Source organism: Lithobates pipiens, unplaced genomic scaffold, assembly GCF_037356315.1.
Source record: "Lithobates pipiens isolate NorthernLeopardFrog02 unplaced genomic scaffold, aLitPip1_a1.2 Scaffold_27, whole genome shotgun sequence".
NCBI lineage: Eukaryota > Metazoa > Chordata > Amphibia > Anura > Ranidae > Lithobates > Lithobates pipiens.
The window spans coordinates 38,875,818-38,899,284 of record NW_027507788.1 but is presented as its reverse complement, the minus strand read 5'-3'; the positions used below and the strand labels follow the sequence as shown (position 1 = coordinate 38,899,284).

Here is a 23,467-nt window from a genome sequence, read left to right as displayed (position 1 = left end):
GGAGGGAAGAATCAGATAAGTGGAAGTTCCACTTTTGGGCTTTAACAGAATAGAGAGAACGTCTAATAGAAGTTGCGGCTTTTAGATAAACTGATAGTTCTGACAAAATCTAGACAATCTGGCAACCTATTTGGATGCTTAGGAGTAAGGCACAGAGGAAAAAGGACTCCATTAACCACTTGCCCTCCACGCTATAGCCGAATGACAGCCACAGCGCAGACCTGAATTTCTGGGAGGCCGTTATATGATGGCCTCCCCTTTGCACGCTCCCTGCAGAGCGTGCGCGCTGTGATCATCAAGTGACCAAGACTCAGATGATCACATTGTCAAAAATAAGCCGATCACTGGCTTATCTGCAAAGGACATCGGTCCCAAAGAGGAAGAGGCAATTATGCCTCATCTGTGCCCACCAGTACCCCCCTGCCAGTGCCACCTATCAATGCCCACCAGTGGTGCCTGTCAGTGCCACCTAGCAGTGCTGCCTATCAGTGTAACCGATCAGTGCCCATCGCTGCCACCTCATCAGCGTACATCAATGAAGGAGTAATTGCAAAATTTAAAAAGACCACATTTTTTAACCACTTAAGGACCGCCGCATGCCATTGTACGTCATCACAATGGCATGTACAGGCACAAGCTGGATGCGGCAGTCCGGTTCGCTTCAGGAGCGATACGGGATGAGGGGATGGCCATTGGTTTCTGGCCATCCCCTCTCAATCGCTCCTGGCGAATGAGAAGCTTCCTCCCACTGTGTATTGTATACACAGGCAGGAAGTGATGTCATTCTCCTCAGGGCGGTCTTTTTGACCGAACTACGAGGAGAAGACAGAAAGTAAGTGTGCACCAACACTACACTGACATGTAGGCACACACAGGCACACAAACCCCCCCGATCGCCCCCCCCCCTCCCCCCCCAGTCACAGTGTCACTGATTGCAGTGATCATTTATTTACTGATCACTACATTCAGTGTCAGTTGTAAAAGTAAAAACTGTCAGGGCAGTTAGTGTTAGGTCCAGGGTAGCCCCCTACCACCCCCCAATAAAGGTTTAACCCCCTGATTGCCCCTAGTTAACCCTTTCACCCCCTTTTGCCAGTGTCACTAAGCGATCATTTTTCTGATCGCTGCATTAGTGTCGCTAGTTATTTTTTTAGGTTCACCGCCAGGTTTTTATAGCGCTAGGTACCCCGAAATACTACCCAATAATGGTTTTAACCCCCTGATTGCCCCTAGTTAACCCTTTCACCAGCGATCACAGTATAAGTGTCACTGGTGACGCTGGTTAGCCAGTTAGTTATTTAGGTTCCCCGTCAGGTTTTTATATAGCGCCAGGGACCCCCCATATACTACCTAATAAAAATTTGAACCCCTTGATTGCCCCTAGTTAACCCTTTCACCAGTGATCACCGTATAAGTGTTACAGGTGACTATGGTTAGTTAGTTTGCTTTTTATAGCATCAGGGCACCCACCATTTATTACCCAATAAAGGTTTAACCCCCCGATCACCCGGCGGGTGATATCAATTAGGTTTTAGGGTCAGGGTCTGCGTCACCCCAGGCAGCGCTAGGTTAGTGCCAGTACCGCTAACACCCACACGCAAAGCATAAACCTCCCGTAGTGGTATAGAATCTGAACAGATCAATATCTGATCTGATCTATACTAGCAACCCCAGCAGTTTAGGGTTCCAAAAAAACGCCCAGATACCTGCTGGCACCTGCGTTTTGCCCCTCTGCCCAGCCCACCCAAGTGCAGTATTGATCGATCACTGTCACTTACAAAACACTAAACACATAACTGCAGCGATCGCAGAGTCAGGCCTGATCCCTGCGATCGCTAACAGTTTTTTTTGGTAGCATTTTATATTTAAATCCTGAAGGCGGCGCTTGGTTTTCAGGGTCCCGTACGTGGCTAGGCTCCAAAAAAGTCCCCCACCGAACCCTTTTGCCTACCACGTCCCCACTTACACACTCCTCCTTGATGGTATGGGACTCTATCTGTAAGAGAAATGGCTGGCTGCATAACTCCCCCCTGATGCCCTTGGTGGGTCACAACTTTTTCCCACCGGGTAACATGGACCCTCAGATTCACCCGTGGCGGCTGGGCACTAACACCTATCTCCATCAGTTCACCGGCCCATCCGGGGTGCTACCTCTTGCTTCCATCATGGGTGACTCCTCCATTTCCTACATGGACCGCTGGAAACATCATCAACTGTTGAACTTTGTTCGCATGCTCCCAAAACCCCTGCGCACCCTGGCGGAGCTTACACCTGTGGAAACCGCATTTGCTGAACCTGACCCGATTGAGCGGCCAGTTTCGTACTTCTATCAGGCCTTGCTGTCCCTCACCTCTACGGGTACCCCCTCCTTTCTACGGTACTGGGAAAGGGAACTACAAATGGAGCTGTCTCCGCCCCAGCAGTCACAAATTCTAACACTAGCCCATGCCTCCTCGGGATCCTCTAAGACATCAGAAATGGCGTATAAACTTTTGACCAGATGGCACTACACACCGGTTGTCTTACATAGGTTCTCTCCCCAGTCCTCCCCACTCTGTTGGCGGGAGTGCGGGGAGGTAGCCACTCATGCCCATATATGGTGGTACTGCCCGAGGATCCGCCCATTCTGGCTGGCGATCATATACACAATTAAAGAAATCCAGGGATGGGAGGTACCTAATGACCCGTGGTATGTCCTGTTCCATTGCACGGGAAGGCCGACAGGCTCCTACAAGAGGTCGATTACACCACATCTCTTAAACGCTGCTAAAACCCTCATTCCTCAGTTTTGGAAGCTGAAGACGATCCCCACCCTCCGGCGTTGGTTGCTCACTGTGGATACCACATATTACATGGAGGATATGACCCTTTCCCTCCGGGGTAAATCTGAGTTGTCAACAAAGATCTGGGCCTGTTGGGTTGCCTTCAAATATTCCTCGAGTTATGCAGCCATAATGTCTCAACCAGAGTGAAGTGAACATGACGCTTGTTTTTACTACATCTACTGTTATTTTGCAATAGGTTGTCTGACGGTGGTCTGCCCCCTCCCCGCCACCTCCCCCCCCCCCTCTCCCTTTTTTTTTCCTTTCTCTCTCTCTTTCTGTTTATTTTCCTTTTCCTTTACTCCCCTTCTAATTCTGTCTACTATATTTCCTCTTTTATGATAGAAGAGGTGGGTGTATATTTATGTGCCCATGTAACTAACGTTATAATGTTGTAGATCTTGCTATTGGTTTCTATACTGATTGTTATGCTCTGTACACGCCTCTCTTCTTTAATAAACATTAATTAAAAAAAAAAAAAAAAAAAGTCCCCCACATGTGGTATCCCCATACTCGGGAGAAGCAGCAGAGTTTATTTTGGGGTGTAATTTGACTTATGCCTATCGCATGTGTGAGCAATATATCATTTAGTGACAACTTTGTGCAAAAATAAATAAAAATTGTAAAATTCCTGCAACTTGTGGCAAAATATAAAATATTTCATGGACTCAACATGCCTCTCAGTAAATAGCTTGGGGTGTCTACTTTCCAAAATGGGGTCATTTGGGGGGGGGGTTTTGTGCTATTTTGGCATTTTATGGCCTTCGAAACTGTGATAGGTAGTGAGGAGTGAAATCAAAAATTTGCACCCTTAGAAATCCTGAAGGCAGTGATTGGTTTTCGGGGTGCCGTACGTGGTTAGGCTCCCAAAAAGTCCCACATATGTGGTATCCCTGTACTCAGGAGAAGCAGCAGAATATATTTTGGTGTGCAATCCCACATATAACTATGGCATGTGTGAGCAATATATCATTTAGTGACAACTTTTTGTAAATTTTTTTTTTTGTGTCATTATTCAATCACTTGGGACAAAAAAAAAAAAAAAAATATTCAATGGGCTCAACATGCCTCTCCACAACTTCCTTGGGGTGTCTACTTTCCAAAATGGGGTCATTTGGGGGGGGTTTGTACTGCCCTGCCATTTTAGCACCTCAAGAAATGAGATAGGCAGTCGTAAATTAAAAGCTGTGTAAATTCCAGAAAATGTACTCTAGTTTGTAGACGCTATAACTTTTGCGCAAACCAATAAATATACGCTTATTGACATTTTTTTTTACTAAAGACATGCGACATGTGGCTGAATAAATTTTGCCCTAAATGTATGACTAAAATTGAGTTTATTCGATTTTTCTTATAACAAAAAGTAGAAAATATTTTTTCCTCAAAATTTTCGGTCTTTTTCCATTTATATCGCAAAAAATAAAAATCGCAGAGGCAATCAAATACTAGGGATGCACCGAATGGGTTTTTTGGTGCCGAAACCGATACCGAAAATGAAAAATACACTAGGCCGAAAACCGAAACCGATACCGAAACAGCACCGATACCGAAAATGACTGTTTTTTAAAAAAAAAATTTATACAGGAGGTGGTCAGACTGGGGACATGGTGCAGGAGATGGTCAGAGACTGGGGACATGGTGCAGGAGATGGTCAGAGACTGGGGACATGGTGCAGGAGATGGTCAGAGACTGGGGACATGGTGCAGGAGATGGTCAGAGACTGGGGACATGGTGCAGGAGATGGTCAGAGACTGGGGACATGGTGCAGGAGATGGTCAGAGACTGGGGACATGGTGCAGGAGATGGTCAGAGACTGGGGACATGGTGCAGGAGATGGTCAGAGACTGGGGACATGGTGCAGGAGATGGTCAGAGACTGGGGACATGGTGCAGGAGATGGTCAGAGACTGGGGACATGGTGCAGGAGATGGTCAGAGACTGGGGACATGGTGCAGGAGATGGTCAGAGACTGGGGACATGGTGCAGGAGATGGTCAGAGACTGGGGACATGGTGCAGGAGATGGTCAGAGACTGGGGACATGGTGCAGGAGATGGTCAGAGACTGGGGACATGGTGCAGGAGATGGTCAGAGACTGGGGACATGGTGCAGGAGATGGTCAGAGACTGGGGACATGGTGCAGGAGATGGTCAGAGACTGGGGACATGGTGCAGGAGATGGTCAGAGACTGGGGACATGGTGCAGGAGATGGTCAGAGACTGCGGACGTGGTACAGGAGATGGTCAGAGACTGCGGACGTGGTACAGGAGATGGTCAGAGACTGCGGACGTGGTACAGGAGATGGTCAGAGACTGCGGACGTGGTACAGGAGAGGGTCAGAAATTGCACACATGATACAATGCAGCCAGTGTGTGTCTCCCCTCATAGCAGTCAGTGTGTGTCTCCCCTCATAGCAGTCAGTGTGTGTGTCTCCCCTCATAGCAGCCAGTGTGTGTGTCTCCCCTCATAGCAGCCAGTGTGTGTGTCTCCCCTCATAGCAGCCAGTGTGTGTGTCTCCCCTCATAGCAGCCAGTGTGTGTGTCTCCCCTCATAGCAGCCAGTGTGTGTGTGTCTCCCCTCATAGCAGCCAGTGTGTGTGTGTCTCCCCTCATAGCAGCCAGTGTGTGTGTGTCTCCCCTCATAGCAGCCAGTGTGTGTGTGTCTCCCCTCATAGCAGCCAGTGTGTGTGTGTCTCCCCTCATAGCAGCCAGTGTGTGTGTGTCTCCCCTCATAGCAGCCAGTGTGTGTGTGTCTCCCCTCATAGCAGCCAGTGTGTGTGTGTCTCCCCTCATAGCAGCCAGTGTGTGTGTGTCTCCCCTCATAGCAGCCAGTGTGTGTGTGTCTCCCCTCATAGCAGCCAGTGTGTGTGTGTCTCCCCTCATAGCAGCCAGTGTGTGTGTGTCTCCCCTCATAGCAGCCAGTGTGTGTGTGTCTCCCCTCATAGCAGCCAGTGTGTGTGTGTCTCCCCTCATAGCAGCCAGTGTGTGTGTGTCTCCCCTCATAGCAGCCAGTGTGTGTGTGTCTCCCCTCATAGCAGCCAGTGTGTGTGTGTCTCCCCTCATAGCAGCCAGTGTGTGTGTGTCTCCCCTCATAGCAGCCAGTGTGTGTGTGTCTCCCCTCATAGCAGCCAGTGTGTGTGTGTGTCCCCTCATAGCAGCCAGTGTGTGTGTGTGTCCCCTCATAGCAGCCAGTGTGTGTGTGTGTCCCCTCATAGCAGCCAGTGTGTGTGTGTGTCCCCTCATAGCAGCCAGTGTGTGTGTGTCCCCTCATAGCAGCCAGTGTGTGTGTGTCCCCTCATAGCAGCCAGTGTGTGTGTGTCCCCTCATAGCAGCCAGTGTGTGTGTGTCCCCTCATAGCAGCCAGTGTGTGTGTGTCCCCTCATAGCAGCCAGTGTGTGTGTGTCCCCTCATAGCAGCCAGTGTGTGTGTGTCCCCTCATAGCAGCCAGTGTGTGTGTGTCCCCTCATAGCAGCCAGTGTGTGTGTGTCCCCTCATAGCAGCCAGTGTGTGTGTGTCCCCTCATAGCAGCCAGTGTGTGTGTGTCCCCTCATAGCAGCCAGTGTGTGTGTGTCCCCTCATAGCAGCCAGTGTGTGTGTGTCCCCTCATAGCAGCCAGTGTGTGTGTGTCCCCTCATAGCAGCCAGTGTGTGTGTGTCCCCTCATAGCAGCCAGTGTGTGTGTGTCCCCTCATAGCAGCCAGTGTGTGTGTGTGTCCCCTCATAGCAGCCAGTGTGTGTGTGTGTGTGTGTGTGTGTGTGTGTGTGTGTGTGTGTGTCCCCTCATAGCAGCCAGTGTGTGTGTGTGTCCCCTCATAGCAGCCAGTGTGTGTGTGTGTCCCCTCATCGCAGCCAACCTGTGAAGAGAGAAGAGGAGAGTCGCCTCCGTCGCCTGTTTGATCACAGCAGGGGTACATCACAGCTTTCAGTTCAATAGCTGTGTGTTCCCGGCCGCGCGCCGTCACGTACAGCCCCTCCCCCTTGTCAGGGCACTTTGATAGACAGATCATCCGTCCAATCCTACGGGTGATCTGTCTATCAAAGTGCCCTGACAAGGGGGAGGGGCTGTACATGATGGCGCGCGGCCGGGAACACACAGCTATTGAACTGAAAGCTGTGATGTTCCCGCGCTGTGATCAAACAGGCGGCGGAGACGGCTTGCCTGCACTATAGCGTGATATAGCTCTTCATGATGGGCGCACCAGGGGCGGGGGGCGGAGCCCCGCCCCCTACCCTGGCCCCGCCCCATTTTCGGCTCCATTATCGGCCGTTTTTCTCTTTCGGCAAATTGCCGAAAAGGGCATTTTCGGCCGATATGTTTCGGCGGCCGAAATTTCGGTGCATCCCTATCAAATACCATCAAAAGAAAGCTCTATTTTTGGGAAGAAAAGGACGCAAATTTCGTTTGGGTACAACATTGCATGACCGCGCAATTACCAGTTAAAGCAGTGCAGTGCGAAATTGTAAAAAGACCTCTGGTCCTTAGGCTGTTAATTGGTCCGGGCTGAAGTGGTTAATAACAAAAAAAATAAAAACCACAGAGGTGATCAAATACCACCAAAAGAAACCTCCATTTGTAGAAAAAAAATTATAATCATTTCATTTGGGTACAGTGTAGCATGACCGCGCAATTGTCAAAGCGCATCAGCACTGAAAGCTGAAAATTGGTCTGGACAGGAGGGGGGTTTAAGTGCCGATTAAGCAAGTGGTTAGAGTGGTTGTAAATGCAGGAGGCATTTTTTGTGTAGCAGCACACATACCTACTTACATGAGGTCCATCTAGATCCAGCAATGTTGCACAAGACTCAGCTGTCCAGGACTCCCCTTCTCATTGGCTGAGGCAGCAGCGTGGCACCATTGGCTCCTGCCGTTGTCAAAGTCAGTGAGCCAATGAGGAGAGAAAGGGGGTGGGATGGGGCTAGGCCTAGGCCTTTGTGTCTATATGCACACAGAGCTTTGACTCAACTCGGGTGCCCCCATAGCAAGCGGCTTGCTGTGGGGGCCAGGAGTGCTGAAGAGGGACCCTAAAAGCGAAGGAGGATCAGGGCTGCTCTGTGCAAAATTACTGCACATAGAAGGTAGGTATGACAGGTTTTTTTTTTGTTAAATAAAAAAGACTTTAGTATAAATTGCCAGATTGCTGGCTGGAAGCTAAACAGTGCGGACCTTGAGTGGAGGGTGAACAAGTCTTGCTTTTTGACTGCTGGGTTGCATTCTTAGGTTCTTTTTGGGGCTTTTCCTTGTAGCTTAACACCTTTTAAACCACTTATTTTTTTATTTTTTTTAACTATGCCGCTTCCTTCAGCCTACTAATTAAGTGGAGTGGTTAATTGGCGACAGGTGTGTAAGGCCTATATAACCTTGTGCAGAACTCATTGTGAGCCTGCTCATCGTTGTGTTTGCTGGAACTGGTCTAAGAGGCGAGTTAAAAACCAGAAGGTCATAGTACCTGTGTAGTGTGAGTACCCGAGTGTTGTCTGAGTAGTGTGTGTGGACTGTTAGTACTTGTGTATTGTGAGTGTACGTAGGTCTGCGAGTACCTGCGTATTGCCTTGTTGAGTATTAGCATCAGGAAGCTAGTTGTTAGGTAATTTGGACAGGGTATAAATCCCCAATTGTTGTACATCTTGCGGCATCTATGCGTTCCTTGATCAGCCGATCGAGGCTGAATACTGCTGTGCAAAATGTAAGCGCATTGTTTTCCTGGAAGCCCAGGTTCTGAATCTGGGGAAGCAACTGTCAGCATTAAGAAGTCCCTCCATACTAAAGGAGAGCCAGAAACGTACACGGCAGGCGCCAGATGGGGCCAGCACTTAGGCGGGTGGAGACAAAGAGGTGCAGGCACTTGCAAAGAGTAGACAGTCAGGAAGGATAGAGGGGGAAGTGTCAGGGAGGCCGATCCAGGGCTGGAGCATCCCAATAAGTATGCTCCATTGAGTGACATTGGTGAAACCAGTCAGGGACCAGCACTGCTGGAGCTGACGGACTGTCCTATATTGCTACTTAAAACCCTCTTTGCTGCTTCTAAGAAAATAGGCAGAACTTGGACCCAAGCCACTGATTAAGAAAAAAAAAAAAAAAAAAAAAAAAAAAAAAAAACACACGACTCCACATTATGCGTGTTTAGCATATTTCATACATATTAAAGGATAAGTTGACTTTTTTAAAAACATTTTTTTTTTTTTACCTGCAAAAAAGTGCATTTATTATTTTTTGTTGCAGAGCCTATAAAAGCATCTACTGATCGCTGGTGCCATACAGGTCTCCTGCGGATGTGTCAGCTTTTCTGCTTCCTCATACAATGTGGCAGCTGCAGCAGTGGGAACATGTTACATGTTCCACCCTAAAAATTGGGTGGAGCACGTAACATGTTCCCAAAGCTGAACTTATCCTTTAACTTGTGGAAGCATCCCCAAATAACGGATTTTTTTAATAAAAGGAAAAACATGATGAGGCCACTGGACTCTTACCACGTTTGAATCATGGTGTATAAATAATCCTGAGGCTAAACATGTATTATCTAGGATGTATAAACTGATATTAAAGACGATGAACATGGCAATACCTTATTATACAAGAGAATGGGAGAGAGAAATTGGGCAGAAGTTTACGACAGTACAAATACAAAGGATGATAAGAGTAACACATGGCTCCTCTATTAGCTCCCAAACCCAGGAGATGGCATATAAATTTTTAATTAGATGGTATCGTACCCCAGCATGTTTAATACAGATGTTTCCGAAAGCAGATGCAAGATGCTGGAGGGGATGTGTGCAGAAAGACACATATCTCCATATTTGGTGGACGTGCCCTAAGATTAAAAAATTTTGGGAGGCAGTGGCCCCGTGGATCAAGAGGCTGACTCTGAAGCCTATAGAATTTTCGATTGATCACTTTCTGTTCCACAGGATGCCATTAGCAAGTAAAGTCTATAAAAGAAGCATCACACCGCATCTATTGAACGCAGCTAAGGTAATGATACCTAGGTTATGGAAACAGACTAAATGCCCCACATTAGTAGAATGGAAAAAGGAAGTAGATAGAATAATGGAAGCTGAGAAATGGTTACATATGATCAGAAATAAACAAGATGATTTTAATGATATTTGGGAAGGTTGGAAAGAGTACTCAGAGATAAAATAGGGAGTGGAGGGAGGGAGAGGGGAAGAGAGAATTGTTATAATTAAAATGTGGGGGGGGTTTCCCTTCTGGGATGTACATGGGTAAAGGGATAAAGAAAATGGAAAGAATGTATATTGTATTGACTGATTATTGTAATTAACTGATATGATTAAAGTGGTTGTAAACCCTTACAAACCACTTTGACCTACAGGTAAGCCTAGATTAAGGCTTACCTGTAGGTCCAAGAAATATTTCCTAAACCTACACGGTTTAGGAGATATTTGCCTGAAGACAGGCACCGCTGTCTACGGCGCATGCACCGTAGACAGCGGCGAGCAGGCGCACTGAGCGCGGCATTTCCAACAATAGAGCTGCCGCGCGCGTCGGCTCCCGTGCGCATGCGTGGGAGTGACGTCATCACGGCTTCGCCGAATGACAGCGGCAGAGCTGCGAGACCCCACCAAGAAGATGGATGCGCTGGACTACAGGGGACAGCGGCGACTTCGCTGGCTCCTGTGTCAGGTAAGTTACACATAATGGGCTACTATGCGATGCATAGTAGTCCATTATGCTTTACCTTTGCAGGGAATGAAAGAGGAAGTAAACTCATCAGGGTTTACTTCCTCCTTAAAGAAGATAAATAAAAGGCGATTATAAAAAAAAAAAAAAAATACACTTGTAGAAACACCTTGTGTAGGCATCCAAAAGCTTTGAGACTGCTGCTGTGCCCCACCATCTTGGAGCAGTCACTCAATGGTATTACCCTCTTCCCCCGCCGGTACCTAGAACATGGTGTATGTAGGTGAAGTTATTTTCTTTTAAATATTCAAATTATGGTACATAATTATGCACCCTTTAGTTATAACCCTGAGTCCTGTTTGGACTTCATAGGCCAAGGTACTCCCCTAGAATTGTGTTCTGTAATTATTTTGTGCCTCCGAGACAACATATGAATCTTACCTTTCCATGATGTTCTTTGCACCATTCAGACATGCCATCCAGCATCTCATCAGGTTGCTTTATGATCAAGTTAGGACCCTGTAATTAACAGAAAGGCAATGTTTATTTAAAGTACTATGTCAAATGCAAAGTCTAATGAATGACCTAGGTTTCCTAAAGCACTTTATGTTATAAATGATTGCCCTTTTTAAAATGATAAAATGGTTTAAATCTTTGATACTTTATTATTACATTCCAGCGCTTAAGACTCTACTGCAAGCACTTTGCAGCCACTTTGTCATGCAATGACTACATTGGTGACAATTGCCGACAGAGTCTGTGTGTTGGCATGGCCACTCAGTCACCATTGGAACAAAATGTGTCAAAACAAAAAGCAAGAAGTGCCATTGCAGAATCAGCAGGCATTATTTCCCAATGAATGTTGTAGAACTAAAAATATTTAAAAATTACATTTATGAACACATTTAGGCTTAGATGATATGTTAGTGACTGACCTTACTTTAAACAAACGCCACTAACATGTGATTCCCCCCCCCCCCCCCCCCCCATTTAGAAAGGTAACTTAACCCCTTCCCGCCTAAGGGTAAAACAAATGTTAATACCCAAGCACAATTTTTTCAATTTTGACGTGTTAGTAAAACCGTAAACATCACCACAACTACTTTGTGTATCCAGTTTGATACTTTTTTTTTTTTCCCAGGACATATTGGGCTATCATTTGGTGGTAGATGGCAATGGCCACCTGATTTTTTATTTTAAAAAAAAAAAGGAAAACTGGCCCAAAATATATGTTTTTTTCCTATATTTGTTTAAATGTAGCTGTGTATTTTTTGTTACGTCCATAACCTACCAAAATAAATTCTGCTGCTCCCAACGATCACAGCAATGCCACATACGCTACAGTGCCTTGAAAAAGTATTCATACCCCTTGAAATTTTCCACATTTTGTCATGGTACAACCAAAAACGTAAAATGTATTTTATTGGGATTTTATGTGATAGACCAACACAAAGTGCCACATAATTCTGAAGTCCAAAATCTTGGAATACCCCTAGTGGTGGACTTTTAAGGCACGTACAGTAATATAAAAATTTTAAGATACAAAAAAAGTTATTATTGAAAAAATTAATACATAACACAAGGAATACATTAATACACTAATATGTACATATATTATTACAGATTAACAGTATTTATGCATTTTCTTAATTTTTTAAATAAAAAAAATTTTGTATCTTTAAATTTTGATATTACTGTACGTGCCTTAAAAGTCCACCACTAGGGATATTCCAAGATTTTGGTCTTTAACTTTGGATGTGGCACACAAAATTGTAAAACAATTGCCTCCCACACATATTCTTTTGCATAATTGTGAAGTGGAAGGAAAATGATAAACGGTTTTCAAAATGTTTTACAAATTAATATCTGAAAAGTGTGACGTGCATTTGTATTCAGCCCTCCTGAGTCTATACTTTGTAGAAGCACCTTTCTCTGCAATTACAGCTTCAAGTCTTTTTTGGGGGATGTCTCAGAAGAGACATCCCCAAAAAGACTTGCAGTTGTAATTGCAGCAAAAGGTGGTTCTACAAAGTATTGACTCAGATGGCTCAATATTGCTCAGATAGCAAAAAAAAAAAAAAAGCTTAATCTTTGTCAGATTGGATGGAGGGCAACTGAACAGCAATTTTCAAGTCTTTCCACAGATTCTCAATTGTATTTAGGTCTGGACTTTGACTTGTCCATTCTAACACATGAATATGCTTTGATCTAAACCATTCCATTGTAGCTCTGGTTGTACGTTTATGGTCATTTTCCTGCTGGAAGGTGAACTTCCACCCCAGTCTTTCCCCCACTTTCACACCGAGGCTCTTCTAAACCGCCAGTAAAAACACTGAGCGCTTTTGAAGAGCTTTTCAGGCGCTTTTGAGCTTTCCATTAATTTGAATGGAGAGGGGAGTTTTGCACCGCCCTGCCAGCACATTGCCCCAGTGTGAAATCATTCATTGATTTTAATGGGAATACGTTTTCGTGAGCTTTTTAGGCGCTGTTTTTAGCGTGAAAGTGCCTAAAAAGCACATAAGTGTGAAAGTGGTCTGACAGGTTTTCTTCTAAAATTTGGCTCCATCAATTTTGCCCATGGAGTGACCAGCTTCCCTGTACCTGAAGAAAAGCATCCCTACATGCTGCCACCACCTTGTTTCACAGTGGAGATGGCGTTTTCTGCCACACAGCGTTTTGCTATCCCAATAAAATAAATATAAACTTTTTGGTTGTAACATAACAAAATGTGGAAATTCTTCAAAATGAGTATGAATACTTCTGTGGCATTGTTTTTCAGGGGTTGGAAAGTTAGTTCCAGTGAAGGGAACTCTTAAGGCGTCAGCATACCAAGACATTTTGGACAATTTCATGCTCACAACTTTGTAGGAACAGTTTGGGGACGGCCCCTTCCTGTTCCAACATAACTCCTAAACTGAATGTGCAAGATCTGATGCAGATGTCAACACTGGGCCGGCCTGATGATGTAAATTTTAAAATGGCAATGCGGTGTAGAAGAGTATGGGTTGAACTGAACTACGGGATCTTGACGAACATTAAAAGTATAAGGGGCCTTTCACAAGAGCGTTGTGGGTTTATCAGTTCAGTCAGATTTTTACAAAGAAAAAAAAACAGATTAGCTGTAAAAAACATTTTTTTAATCCAGTACCAATGCAAAATGGACAGTTTGTTTACATCAGTTTCTCACCCGTTCTGTTTTTTTTTTTTTTTTTTTTAAACGAAAGAAAAAAAAAAAAAAAAAAAAAAAAAAATAGGGCTTTGATCCATTCCAAAAAAACAAAAAAACTAACGGATGGTGACAGAAGGGGTTGTAAATGGATGCATGGATTTCCATTTTTCATCCATCAACAGAGTGCCTGAAAAAAAAAAGGGGACTAAGGCAAGTAGCTATGACTATGTTGCTATATTTTTTTTTTTTTGCAGAAAACGTATTACCAAGAGCAGGTCATCCTCTGCATTCAGACAGTACATACAAGTCTATGATTTTATGGAGCTATAAGAAAACGTTTTTTCATAGATCATGTCATTAATTGCAAAAATCACCAACGTCATATATAAAGAAAATATAAAGTCAGGGTTACACCCCCCTTTGTAATCCAGGCCAACTTTGGCGGTCACCAATACATACCTCAGCAAGGATATTGAGCTCAGAATCTGTAATTATACAAGCCATCTCAATTATTTGGTCCTTTGTGATATCCAATCCAGTCATCTGTAGTACAAGTAAAATGTGTTAGAAAACTATTGGGGGTAGGTATATATTATATACACATACATACACACAGCATATTAATGTTGTCCTTTTAATCAAATTGTTGGTGCAATATGCTATATAATAATAATAACAACAACAACAACAAGAAAGAAGATTTTGCTTTATTAGTGTTTTGACACCTCTCCAAATCCATACTTGAAAAGTAGTAGTCGACCATCTTGCAATCACCCGATAAAAGGAAAATGTATGGTAGTTTAACCTTGCTTCTCAAAGCCAAAACAAGCACATATAAATGGCTAACTAAAGGTAACAAACCAATATTGCACTGAGGAGGCCTTGACTAGCCATACACCATAAACATTGTCCTAGAAGACAGCAGGGACCATTCAGAGCGCGCAGCGCGACTCATGCAGTAGGGAACCAAGAGCAAAGCCAAAGGTCTTCGCTGCCTGGTTCGCTCACCAGGAATGGCAGCAGCACCCGTGAGTTGATCCGCAGATCAGCTTTGGGTGCCGACATTGCGAGCTCCCTGGACAGGCAAGTGTCCATATATTAAAAGTCAACAGCTACAGTATTTGTAGCTGCTGACTTAATTTTTTTTTTTTCCCCAGGTGGAACTCCGCTTTAATCCTTCGTTTCCGGTGTACTTGACACTCAAATCATGACGCTGCTCGTAGCATTGCGCTGCGCTTTGAACTATATGCGCAAGAACGGGAGTCGTATGCTGGGGGGCCAGCAGCATCATATCCAGGAAGAAGGAACAAGTGGGCTTCAGATGCCCACACTTAGGATGGCAGCACACTTGCTGGGGACTACAAATTGAGTTTATTTCAAAAGATGATGATTTATAATAGCTACATTTCATACACATTCCATTATGAATGGCATTAGGTACGATCACCACGGGGGGTCATTTAACCACTTAACTGGGCCCATAGCTGAATGACTGCTATAGGGCGTTTGCTTAAATCTGGCAGGACGTACTATGACGTCCTCCCAGAATTCCGCTCTCGCGCCCCCTGGGGCATGCACTCGAGAACATCCGTGACCGCCGGGTCCTGTGCATCACAGTAAACGGCCACTCATTGTGGCCGTTTACCACGTGATCGCTCCGTCAAATGACAGAGCGATCACTTGTAAACAAACCGGTGTCATGACATGACCTCGGTTCCTCCCTCCCCTCTCTGTACCGACCAGTACAGTGAGAGGGGAGAGATCGGCGGCAGTAGCGCTGTGGGCTAGGTCTGTAGTGCCCACAGTGCTATTCACTGACAATGAACCCCGCAATACCCAGCAGTACTCGGTGATACCCGGCCTCTGTATGTGGCCAGGCTGTGGAAGTCTCACACATGTGGTATCGCCGTACTCAGTAAGAGAATCTATTTTGGGTCTTGTTTTTGGTATGTACATGCTATGTGTTAGAAATATTGTATTAATGGACAACTGTGTAACCACTTCCCGCCCGCCATATGACATCCTTGACTTTGTGTGGGGATATCTGAATGATTGGTGCAGCTACAGGCATCATTCAGGTATCAGCTTTTTCAGCCGGCGATTCCCTACACCATAAGAATGATCATAGCGGCTGTTCCCGCTGCTTGAACGCTCTTACGGGAGGCAAGAGGGGACATTCTCCCCCCCTCCGGTGCTTCTACCGACTCACCACTATGATCGAAGCCAGAATAGTTTTTTTTTATTTTTTTTTATTTTAGGCTTCCCAGTCTAGAGGTGAGATCTTATTGACTGTAAAGAGGACCTGTCATGCCACATTCCTATTACAAGGGATGTTTACATCCCTTGTAATATGAATAAAAGTGATCAAAAAATTTATTTTTGGGGAAAAAAGTGTCAAAGTAAAATAATTTTTTTATTGTTCAAGCCCCCCTGCCCCCGTGTTTGCTCACATGCAGAAGCGAATGCATACGTAAGCCCCGCCCACATATGAAACCGATGTTTAAAGCAAACATGTGAGGTATCGCTGTGAACGTTAGAGCGAGAGCAATAATTTTGGCCTTAGACCTCCTCTAACTCAAAACATGTAACCAGTAAAAAAATTTAAAGCGTCGCCTATGGAGATTTTTAAGTAGCAAAGTTTGGCGCCATTCCACGAGAGTGCGCAATTTTGAAGGGTGACATGTTAGGTATCTATTTACTCAGAGTAACTTCATCTTTCATATTATGCAAAAATATTGGGCTAACTTTTTTTTTTGACGTTTTTTGTGTTAAAAAACACACACACACTAAACACGGTTGAAAAATACCATGTGAGATAAAAAGTTGCAATGACCGCCATTGTATTCTCTAGGGTCTTTGCTAAAAAAAATAAAAAAAAATAAAAAAAAAACCATAATAATGTTTTGGGGTTCTATGTAATTTTCTAGCAAATAAATGATGATTTTTACATGTAGGAGAGAAATGTCAGAATTGGCCTGGGTGCTCCAGAACGCCTGATGGCGCTCCCTGCATGTTGGGCCTCTGTATGTGGCCAGGCTGTGTAAAAGTCTCACACATGTGGTATCACCGTACTCGGGAGTAATAGCAGAATGTGTTTTGGGGTGTAATTTGTGGTATGCATATGCTGTGTGTTTGTGGGGAAAAAAAAAAAAAGGGAAAAAAAATAAAAATCTTGATTTTGCAAAGAATTGTGGGAAAAATATGACAACTTCAAAAAAACTCACCATCTTGCTAAATACCTTGGAATGTCTTCTTTCCGAAAAGGGGTCATTTGGGGGGTATTTGTACTTTCCTGGCTTGTTAGGGTCTCAAGAAATGAGATAGGCCGTCAGTACTTCAGGTGTGATCAATTTTCAGATATTGGCACCATAGCTTGTGGACTCTATAACTTTCACAAAGACCAAATAATATCCACCAATTTGTACTTATTTTTACCAAAGATATGTAGTAGTATAAATTTTGGCCAAAATTTATGAAGAAAAATTACTAATTTGCTAAATTTTATAACTGAAACGAAGAAAAATTCTTTTTTTTTTTAACAGAATTTTCGGTCTTTTTTCTTTTATAGCACAAAAAAATAAAAACCCCAGCAGTGATTAAATACCACCAAAAGAAAGCTCTATTTGTGTGAAAAAAAGTACAAAAATTTCATATAGGTACAGTGTTGCGTGACTGAGTAGTTGTCATTCAAAACGTGAGAGCACCGAAAGCTGAAACTGAAAACTGAAAATTGGTTTGGTTATTAACCACTTAAGCCCTGGACCATTTTCCAGCTAAAGGACCATGCCCCTTTTTGCAATTCGGCACTGCGTCGCTTTAACTGACAATTGCGAGGTCGTGCGAGGTGGCTCCCAAACAAAATGTATGTCCTTTTTTCCCCACAAATAGAGCTTTCTTTTGGTGGTATTTGATCACCTCTGTGGTTTTTATTTTTTTGCACTATAAACAAAAATAGAGTGACAATTTTAAAAAAAAATTCTATATTTTTTTACTTTTTGCTAGAATAAATATTTTTTAATAATTTTCTTTCCTCAGTTTAGGCCGATACATATTCTTCTACATTTTTGGTAATAAAAAAAAAGAAAATATATATAATTTTTATTGGGACTGCAACATTATGGCGGACACGTCGGACAATTTTGGCACATTTTTGGGACCATTGGCATTAATACAGCAATCAGTGCAATTAAAAATGCACTGATTACTGTAAAAATGTCACTGGCAGTGAAAGGGTCAACCACTAGTGTGCAGTGTAGGGGTTAAGGCTGCTTTCACACTGCAGCGGGAGCGGCGTCGGCGGTAAAGTGCCGCTATTTTTAGCGGCGCTTTACCGTTGTTTTAGCGGCGGTGTGCAAGCGCTAGCAGGGTGGTTTTAACCCCCACTAGCGGCTGAAAAGGGGTTAAACCCGCCCGCAAAGCGCCGCTGCAGCGGCGCTTTGCCGGCGGTATTACCGCGGTGTCCCATTGATTTCAATGGGTAGGAGCGGTTTAGGAGCGGTGAATACACCGCTCCTTCACCGCTGCAAAGATGCGGCTAGCAGGACTTTTTTCACCGTCCTGCCTGCGCATCGCTCCAGTGTGAAAGCCCTCCGGCTTTCACACTGGAGTTAAAGGGGCCGTTTTTTTCAGGCGTTACACAGGCGCTATTTTTAGCGCTGTAACGCCTGAATACCGCCCCAGTGTGAAAGCAGCCTTAGTGTGTGTGGTTTTTTTTGTTTGTTTTTTTTTTAACTGGGGGGGGGCGGCGTGGCTTGGCGTCTGACATCACTTATCGTCTTTCCCTATAACAGGGAACAGACGATCAGTGACAGGCTCAGTAGGAAGCTCGAGGAGAGATTTGTTTACACTTGCCTCTTCTCGTTCTTCAGCCCTGTGACCCGATTGCGGGACACTGGCGGCGATCGGGTCTGCCGGTCCCGCGGCTACGGAGCTCAGGACCGGGTCGCGAGTGTGCCGCCGGCGCGCGCGTGACCCATGGCTGGGCACTTAAAGGGAGCATATTAGGTACGTGATTGTGCCATTCTGCCGACGCATATCGGCGTGAGGCGGTCCTTAAGCGGTTAAGGGGGTTTAAGTGATCAGTGGTCAAAAAAAAAAAAAAGAAACAAGAAAAAAAAAGTGGGAAATCTGTTTTAACTTCAGCGCGATATAGTTTTTTCATGGCCGTTACGATTCTTATTTTCAGCTGCCTTTCAGGCCGTTATAAAGTGCCCATATTCTGTAGCTTTAAACTTTATTTTTACACTGTCCTTTGACCCCTCCACTGCACTTAAAAGTATTATAAAAAAAAAAAACTGCATTTTTGAATATATATATATATTTTTTTTTAACTGCCGTCTTTAGGAGGCCAGTAATCCGGAAATGATGTCATGACATTGCTTCCAGGGTACTAGATCCGAGACCAGATCTGCTTTGTTCGGGGTCTTCGGCCGGGCCGGCGGACTTGTCGGCTGGTCGCTCGGGCCTCCTGGTGGAATGGGATGTCCCCTCCCGGACAGATGAGCATCAGTTGTTATTACAAGAAAAGCCGACCGTCCACTCTAAAGGATGGTACTAGGGTGATGCCTGCAGCTGCAAGGCAACTCCTTGGAGCAATATCGGTGACATCAGTAAAGACCCCTTTCACACTGAAGGCATTTTTCAGGCGTTAAAAGGGCTTAAAAATAGCACCTGTAAAGCGCCTCCCCTGCAGCCTCAGTGTAAAAGCCGGAGTGCGGTCACACTGGAGAGGTGCCTTGCAGGACGTTAGAAAAGGTCCTGTAAGCAGCATCTTTGGAGCGGTTTAGTACACACCACTCCTCCACTGCCCCACCCATTGAAAAGAATGGGCACCGTTGCCAAAGCGCCTGCAAAGCACTTCAGCATCAGCGTTTTTCTGGTGCATTTAACCCTTTCCTTGGCCACTAGTGGGGGTTAAAAGACACCCACTAGAGGCTGAAAAGCGCCACTAAAACTAGCAGCAGTTTACCGCCAACGCAGCTCACTGGCAGTGTGAAAGGGCTCTTGGTTTGTAACCGATACTTAAAAAAAAAAAAAAAAAGCCAATATCAGCCGTTCCAATAATTGGTTGATCCCCAGTTATAACCCGTCAGGTTTTTTGTTGCCATCTGTGTCCCATTGGGGAGATTTGCCTTCACTTTCTATCCTAGAGCTACAATAGTATGTGAGAGGAATTCTCTCCAGAGTAAGGAAATCCTGGCGTGTCCCCATTGTAAGATTACCTCTCTATTACTTTTCTGGGGGCAACACAAAACGTTGGCTTTTCTTTTACTTTCAATGATAATGGTAAACAGGATGATCAGTGTAGTAGGGGGGGGGGGGGGGGGATGATCAGTGTAGTAGGTGGGGGGGGGGGGGATGATCAGTGTAGTAGGTGGGGGGGGGGGATGATCAGTGTAGTAGGTGGGGGGGGGGGGGATGATCAGTGTAGTAGGTGGGGGGGGGGGGATGATCAGTGTAGTAGGTGGGGGGGGGGGATGATCAGTGTAGTAGGTGGGGGGGGGGATGATCAGTGTAGTAGGTGGGGGGGGGGGATGATCAGTGTAGTAGGTGGGGGGGGGGGATGATCAGTGTAGTAGTTGGGGGGGGGGGATGATCAGTGTAGTAGTTGGGGGGGGGTGGGTGTGATCAGTGTAGTAGTTGGGGGGGGGTGATCAGTGTAGTAGTTGGGGGGGGGGGGGTGATCAGTGTAGTAGTTGGGGGGGTGGGTGTGATCAGTGTAGTAGTTGGGGGGGGGGTGATCAGTGTAGTAGTTGGGGGGGGGTGTGATCAGTGTAGTAGTTGGGGGGTGTGATCAGTGTAGTAGTTGGGGGGTGTGATCAGTGTAGTAGTTGGGGGGGGGGTGGGTGTGATCAGTGTAGTAGTTGGGGGGGTGGGTGTGATCAGTGTAGTAGTTGGGGGGTGGGTGTGATCAGTGTAGTAGTTGGGGGGTGGGTGTGATCAGTGTAGTAGTTGGGGGGTGGGTGTGATCAGTGTAGTAGTTGGGGGGGTGGGTGTGATCAGTGTAGTAGTTGGGGGGTGTGATCAGTGTAGTAGTTGGGGGGGGTGTGATCAGTGTAGTAGGTGGGGGGGGGGGGATGATCAGTGTAGTAGTTGGGGGGGGGGTGATCAGTGTAGTAGTTGGGGGGGTGGGTGTGATCAGTGTAGTAGTTGGGGGGGGTGTGATCAGTGTAGTAGTTGGGGGGTGTGATCAGTGTAGTAGGTGGGGGGGGGGATGATCAGTGTAGTAGGTGGGGGGGGGGATGATCAGTGTAGTAGTTGGGGGGGTGGGTGTGATCAGTGTAGTAGTTGGGGGGTGTGATCAGTGTAGTAGTTGGGGGGTGTGATCAGTGTAGTAGTTGGGGGGTGTGATCAGTGTAGTAGTTGGGGGGTGTGATCAGTGTAGTAGGTGGGGGGGGGGGATGATCAGTGTAGTAGTTGGGGGGGGGGTGATCAGTGTAGTAGGTGGGGGGGGGGGGGGATGATCAGTGTAGTAGTTGGGGGGGGGGGTGATCAGTGTAGTAGTTGGGGGGGTGGGTGTGATCAGTGTAGTAGTTGGGGGGGGGGTGATCAGTGTAGTAGTTGGGGGGGGGGTGATCAGTGTAGTAGGTGGGGGGGGGATGATCAGTGTAGTAGTTGGGGGGGGGGTGATCAGTGTAGTAGTTGGGGGGGGATTAATATAGTCCGCTGTCCTCTTTCATAGCCGCCCCCAAGCACGGCTCACACACACCTAGCCCGGTCCAGGTTGGATCCATAGAAGTATATGAGATCCCCCAGAGGCGGCGCTCAGCTTTACTCCTCACAGACTGACAGCGGTCCCCGCTCACCTCCAGGTCCACCCACACCAGGCGCTGCTCCATGCTGTGTGACGCGGTCCTGCGCACTCTGACACCCTGGTAATGGGAAGCCGCGCTCATCCAGCCATGAACTCTGCCCAGCGTCCTCCGACCACAGAGCGCCACGAGCATCACCAGCCCGGGAAGCCGCTCCTCTCAGCACATTGCCGCCTCCAGCATCCCAGGAGCCGGCAATGCGCACGTTTCCCTGGACTAGAAATGTCTCCTCCGGCCCACCTTACCCACGCAGCGCTAACTCACACACACGTCACCACGCCCCCTCCGCTTAGAGGAGACACCCGACTGGCTAACAGGCACGTGACAAGGGTTGGGTGGGCGTGGCCGTGATGTGGGAGGGTGGAGTACTGGAATGCGGGCAGTGGCTGGGAGGGAGGTGTAGTGCTGTGTTGGACAGATGGATGTGCGCGCAGTGTGTCGTATATAGAGTGACCGGGAGAGGGCGCGCTCCGTGCTGATTCTCCTCGGGTTTAGGGGAGCGGGTGATGGAGGAGGGGAGAATGGTGATCTTGTCTCCTAATACTATATACAATATATATCCCACCCAGTGTAACGTCATCGCTTTCTTTATAACAAAACGTTTCACCAATACATATGCAGCCATTGTCCTCTGTACAGTGCAGTGGGATTAGTAATTGCTGACAATGAAGATATGTCTTATGTTAAATTCAGCATTTGTTTTATTATAAAATCACTGAGACCCCCTCCCCTCCCCCACCTCTCTGGTGCTGGGGGTCTTCTTTACATAAGAAAGGACTGTCACCAGCACTCCGCCGATCTCCAAACCGGGGCCAGAGATTTTTTTTTTATCAAATATTTATTTTTATACTCATACATACAAACAGATAACATCAAATAAGTTCATTAACCACTTCAGCTCCGGACCAATAAACACCTTAAGGACCAGAGGTCTTTTTCCAATTTCGCACTGCGCTGCTTTAACTGGTAATTGCGCGGTCATGCAATATTGCACCCAAACGAAATTTGCGTCCTTTTCTTCCCACAAATAGAGCTTTCTTTTGATGGTATTTGATTGCCTCTGCGATTTTTTTTTTTTGCGATATAAATGGAAAAAGAGCGAAAATTTTGAAAAAAAAAGATATTTTCTTCTTTTTGTTATAAGAAAAATCGAATAAACTAAATTTTAGTCATACATTGAGGGCAAAATTTATTCAGCCACATGTCTTTAGTAAAAAAAATGTCAATAAGCGTATATTTTTTGGTTTGCGCAAAAGTTATAGCGTCTACAAACTAGAGTACATTTTCTGGAATTTACACAGCTTTTAATTTATGACTGCCGATCTCATTTCTTGAGGTGCTAAAATGGCAGGGCAGTACAAATCCCCCCCAAATGACCCAATTTTGGAAAGTAGACACCCCAAGGAAATTGCTGATGGGTATGTTGAGCCCATTGAATATTTATTTTTTTTGTCCTAAGGGATTGAATAATGACCAAAAAAAAAAAAAAAAATTTTTTTACAAAAAGTTGTCACTAAATTATATATTGCTCACACATGCCATGGTTATATGTGGAAGTTCACCCCAAAATATATTCCGCTACTTCTCCCGAGTATGGGGATACCACATGTGTGGGACTTTTTGGGAGTCTAGTCGCGCACGGCACCCCGAAAACCAATCACCACCTTCAGGATTTCTAAGGGTGCAAATTTTTGATTTAACTCCTCACTACCTATCACAGTTTCGAAGGCCATAAAATGCCAAAATAGCACAAAACCCCCCAAAATGACCCCATTTTGGAAAGAAGACACCCCAAGCTATTTACTGAGAGGCATGTTGAGTCCATGGAATATTTTATATTTTGCCACAAGTTGCGGGAATATTACAAACTTTTTTTTTTTTTGCACAAAGTTGTCACTAAATGATATATTGCTCACACATGCTATGGGCATATGTGAAATGACACCCCAAAATACATTCTGCTGCTTCTCCTGAGTACGGGGATACCACATGTGTGGGACTTTTTGGGAGTCTAGTCGCGCACGGCACCCCG

At 45.6% G+C, this 23,467-nt stretch overlaps 1 protein-coding gene across 1 annotated transcript in view; it reads right to left on the bottom strand.

Annotated features, from left to right (window-relative positions):
- REXO2 (RNA exonuclease 2) overlaps positions 1 to 21,717 on the bottom strand; it is a 43,318-nt gene extending 21,601 nt beyond the window's left edge. The window contains exons 1-3 of the mRNA XM_077456850.1: positions 21,430 to 21,717; positions 14,084 to 14,167; positions 10,897 to 10,974 (exon numbers count right to left, since the gene is read on the bottom strand). Of these exons, the coding sequence (XP_077312976.1) occupies positions 10,897 to 10,974; positions 14,084 to 14,167; positions 21,430 to 21,570 (303 nt within the window). The 5' untranslated portion in view covers positions 21,571 to 21,717. The remainder of the gene's footprint in view (positions 1 to 10,896; positions 10,975 to 14,083; positions 14,168 to 21,429) is intronic.
- Positions 21,718 to 23,467: the final 1,750 nt, after the last annotated feature.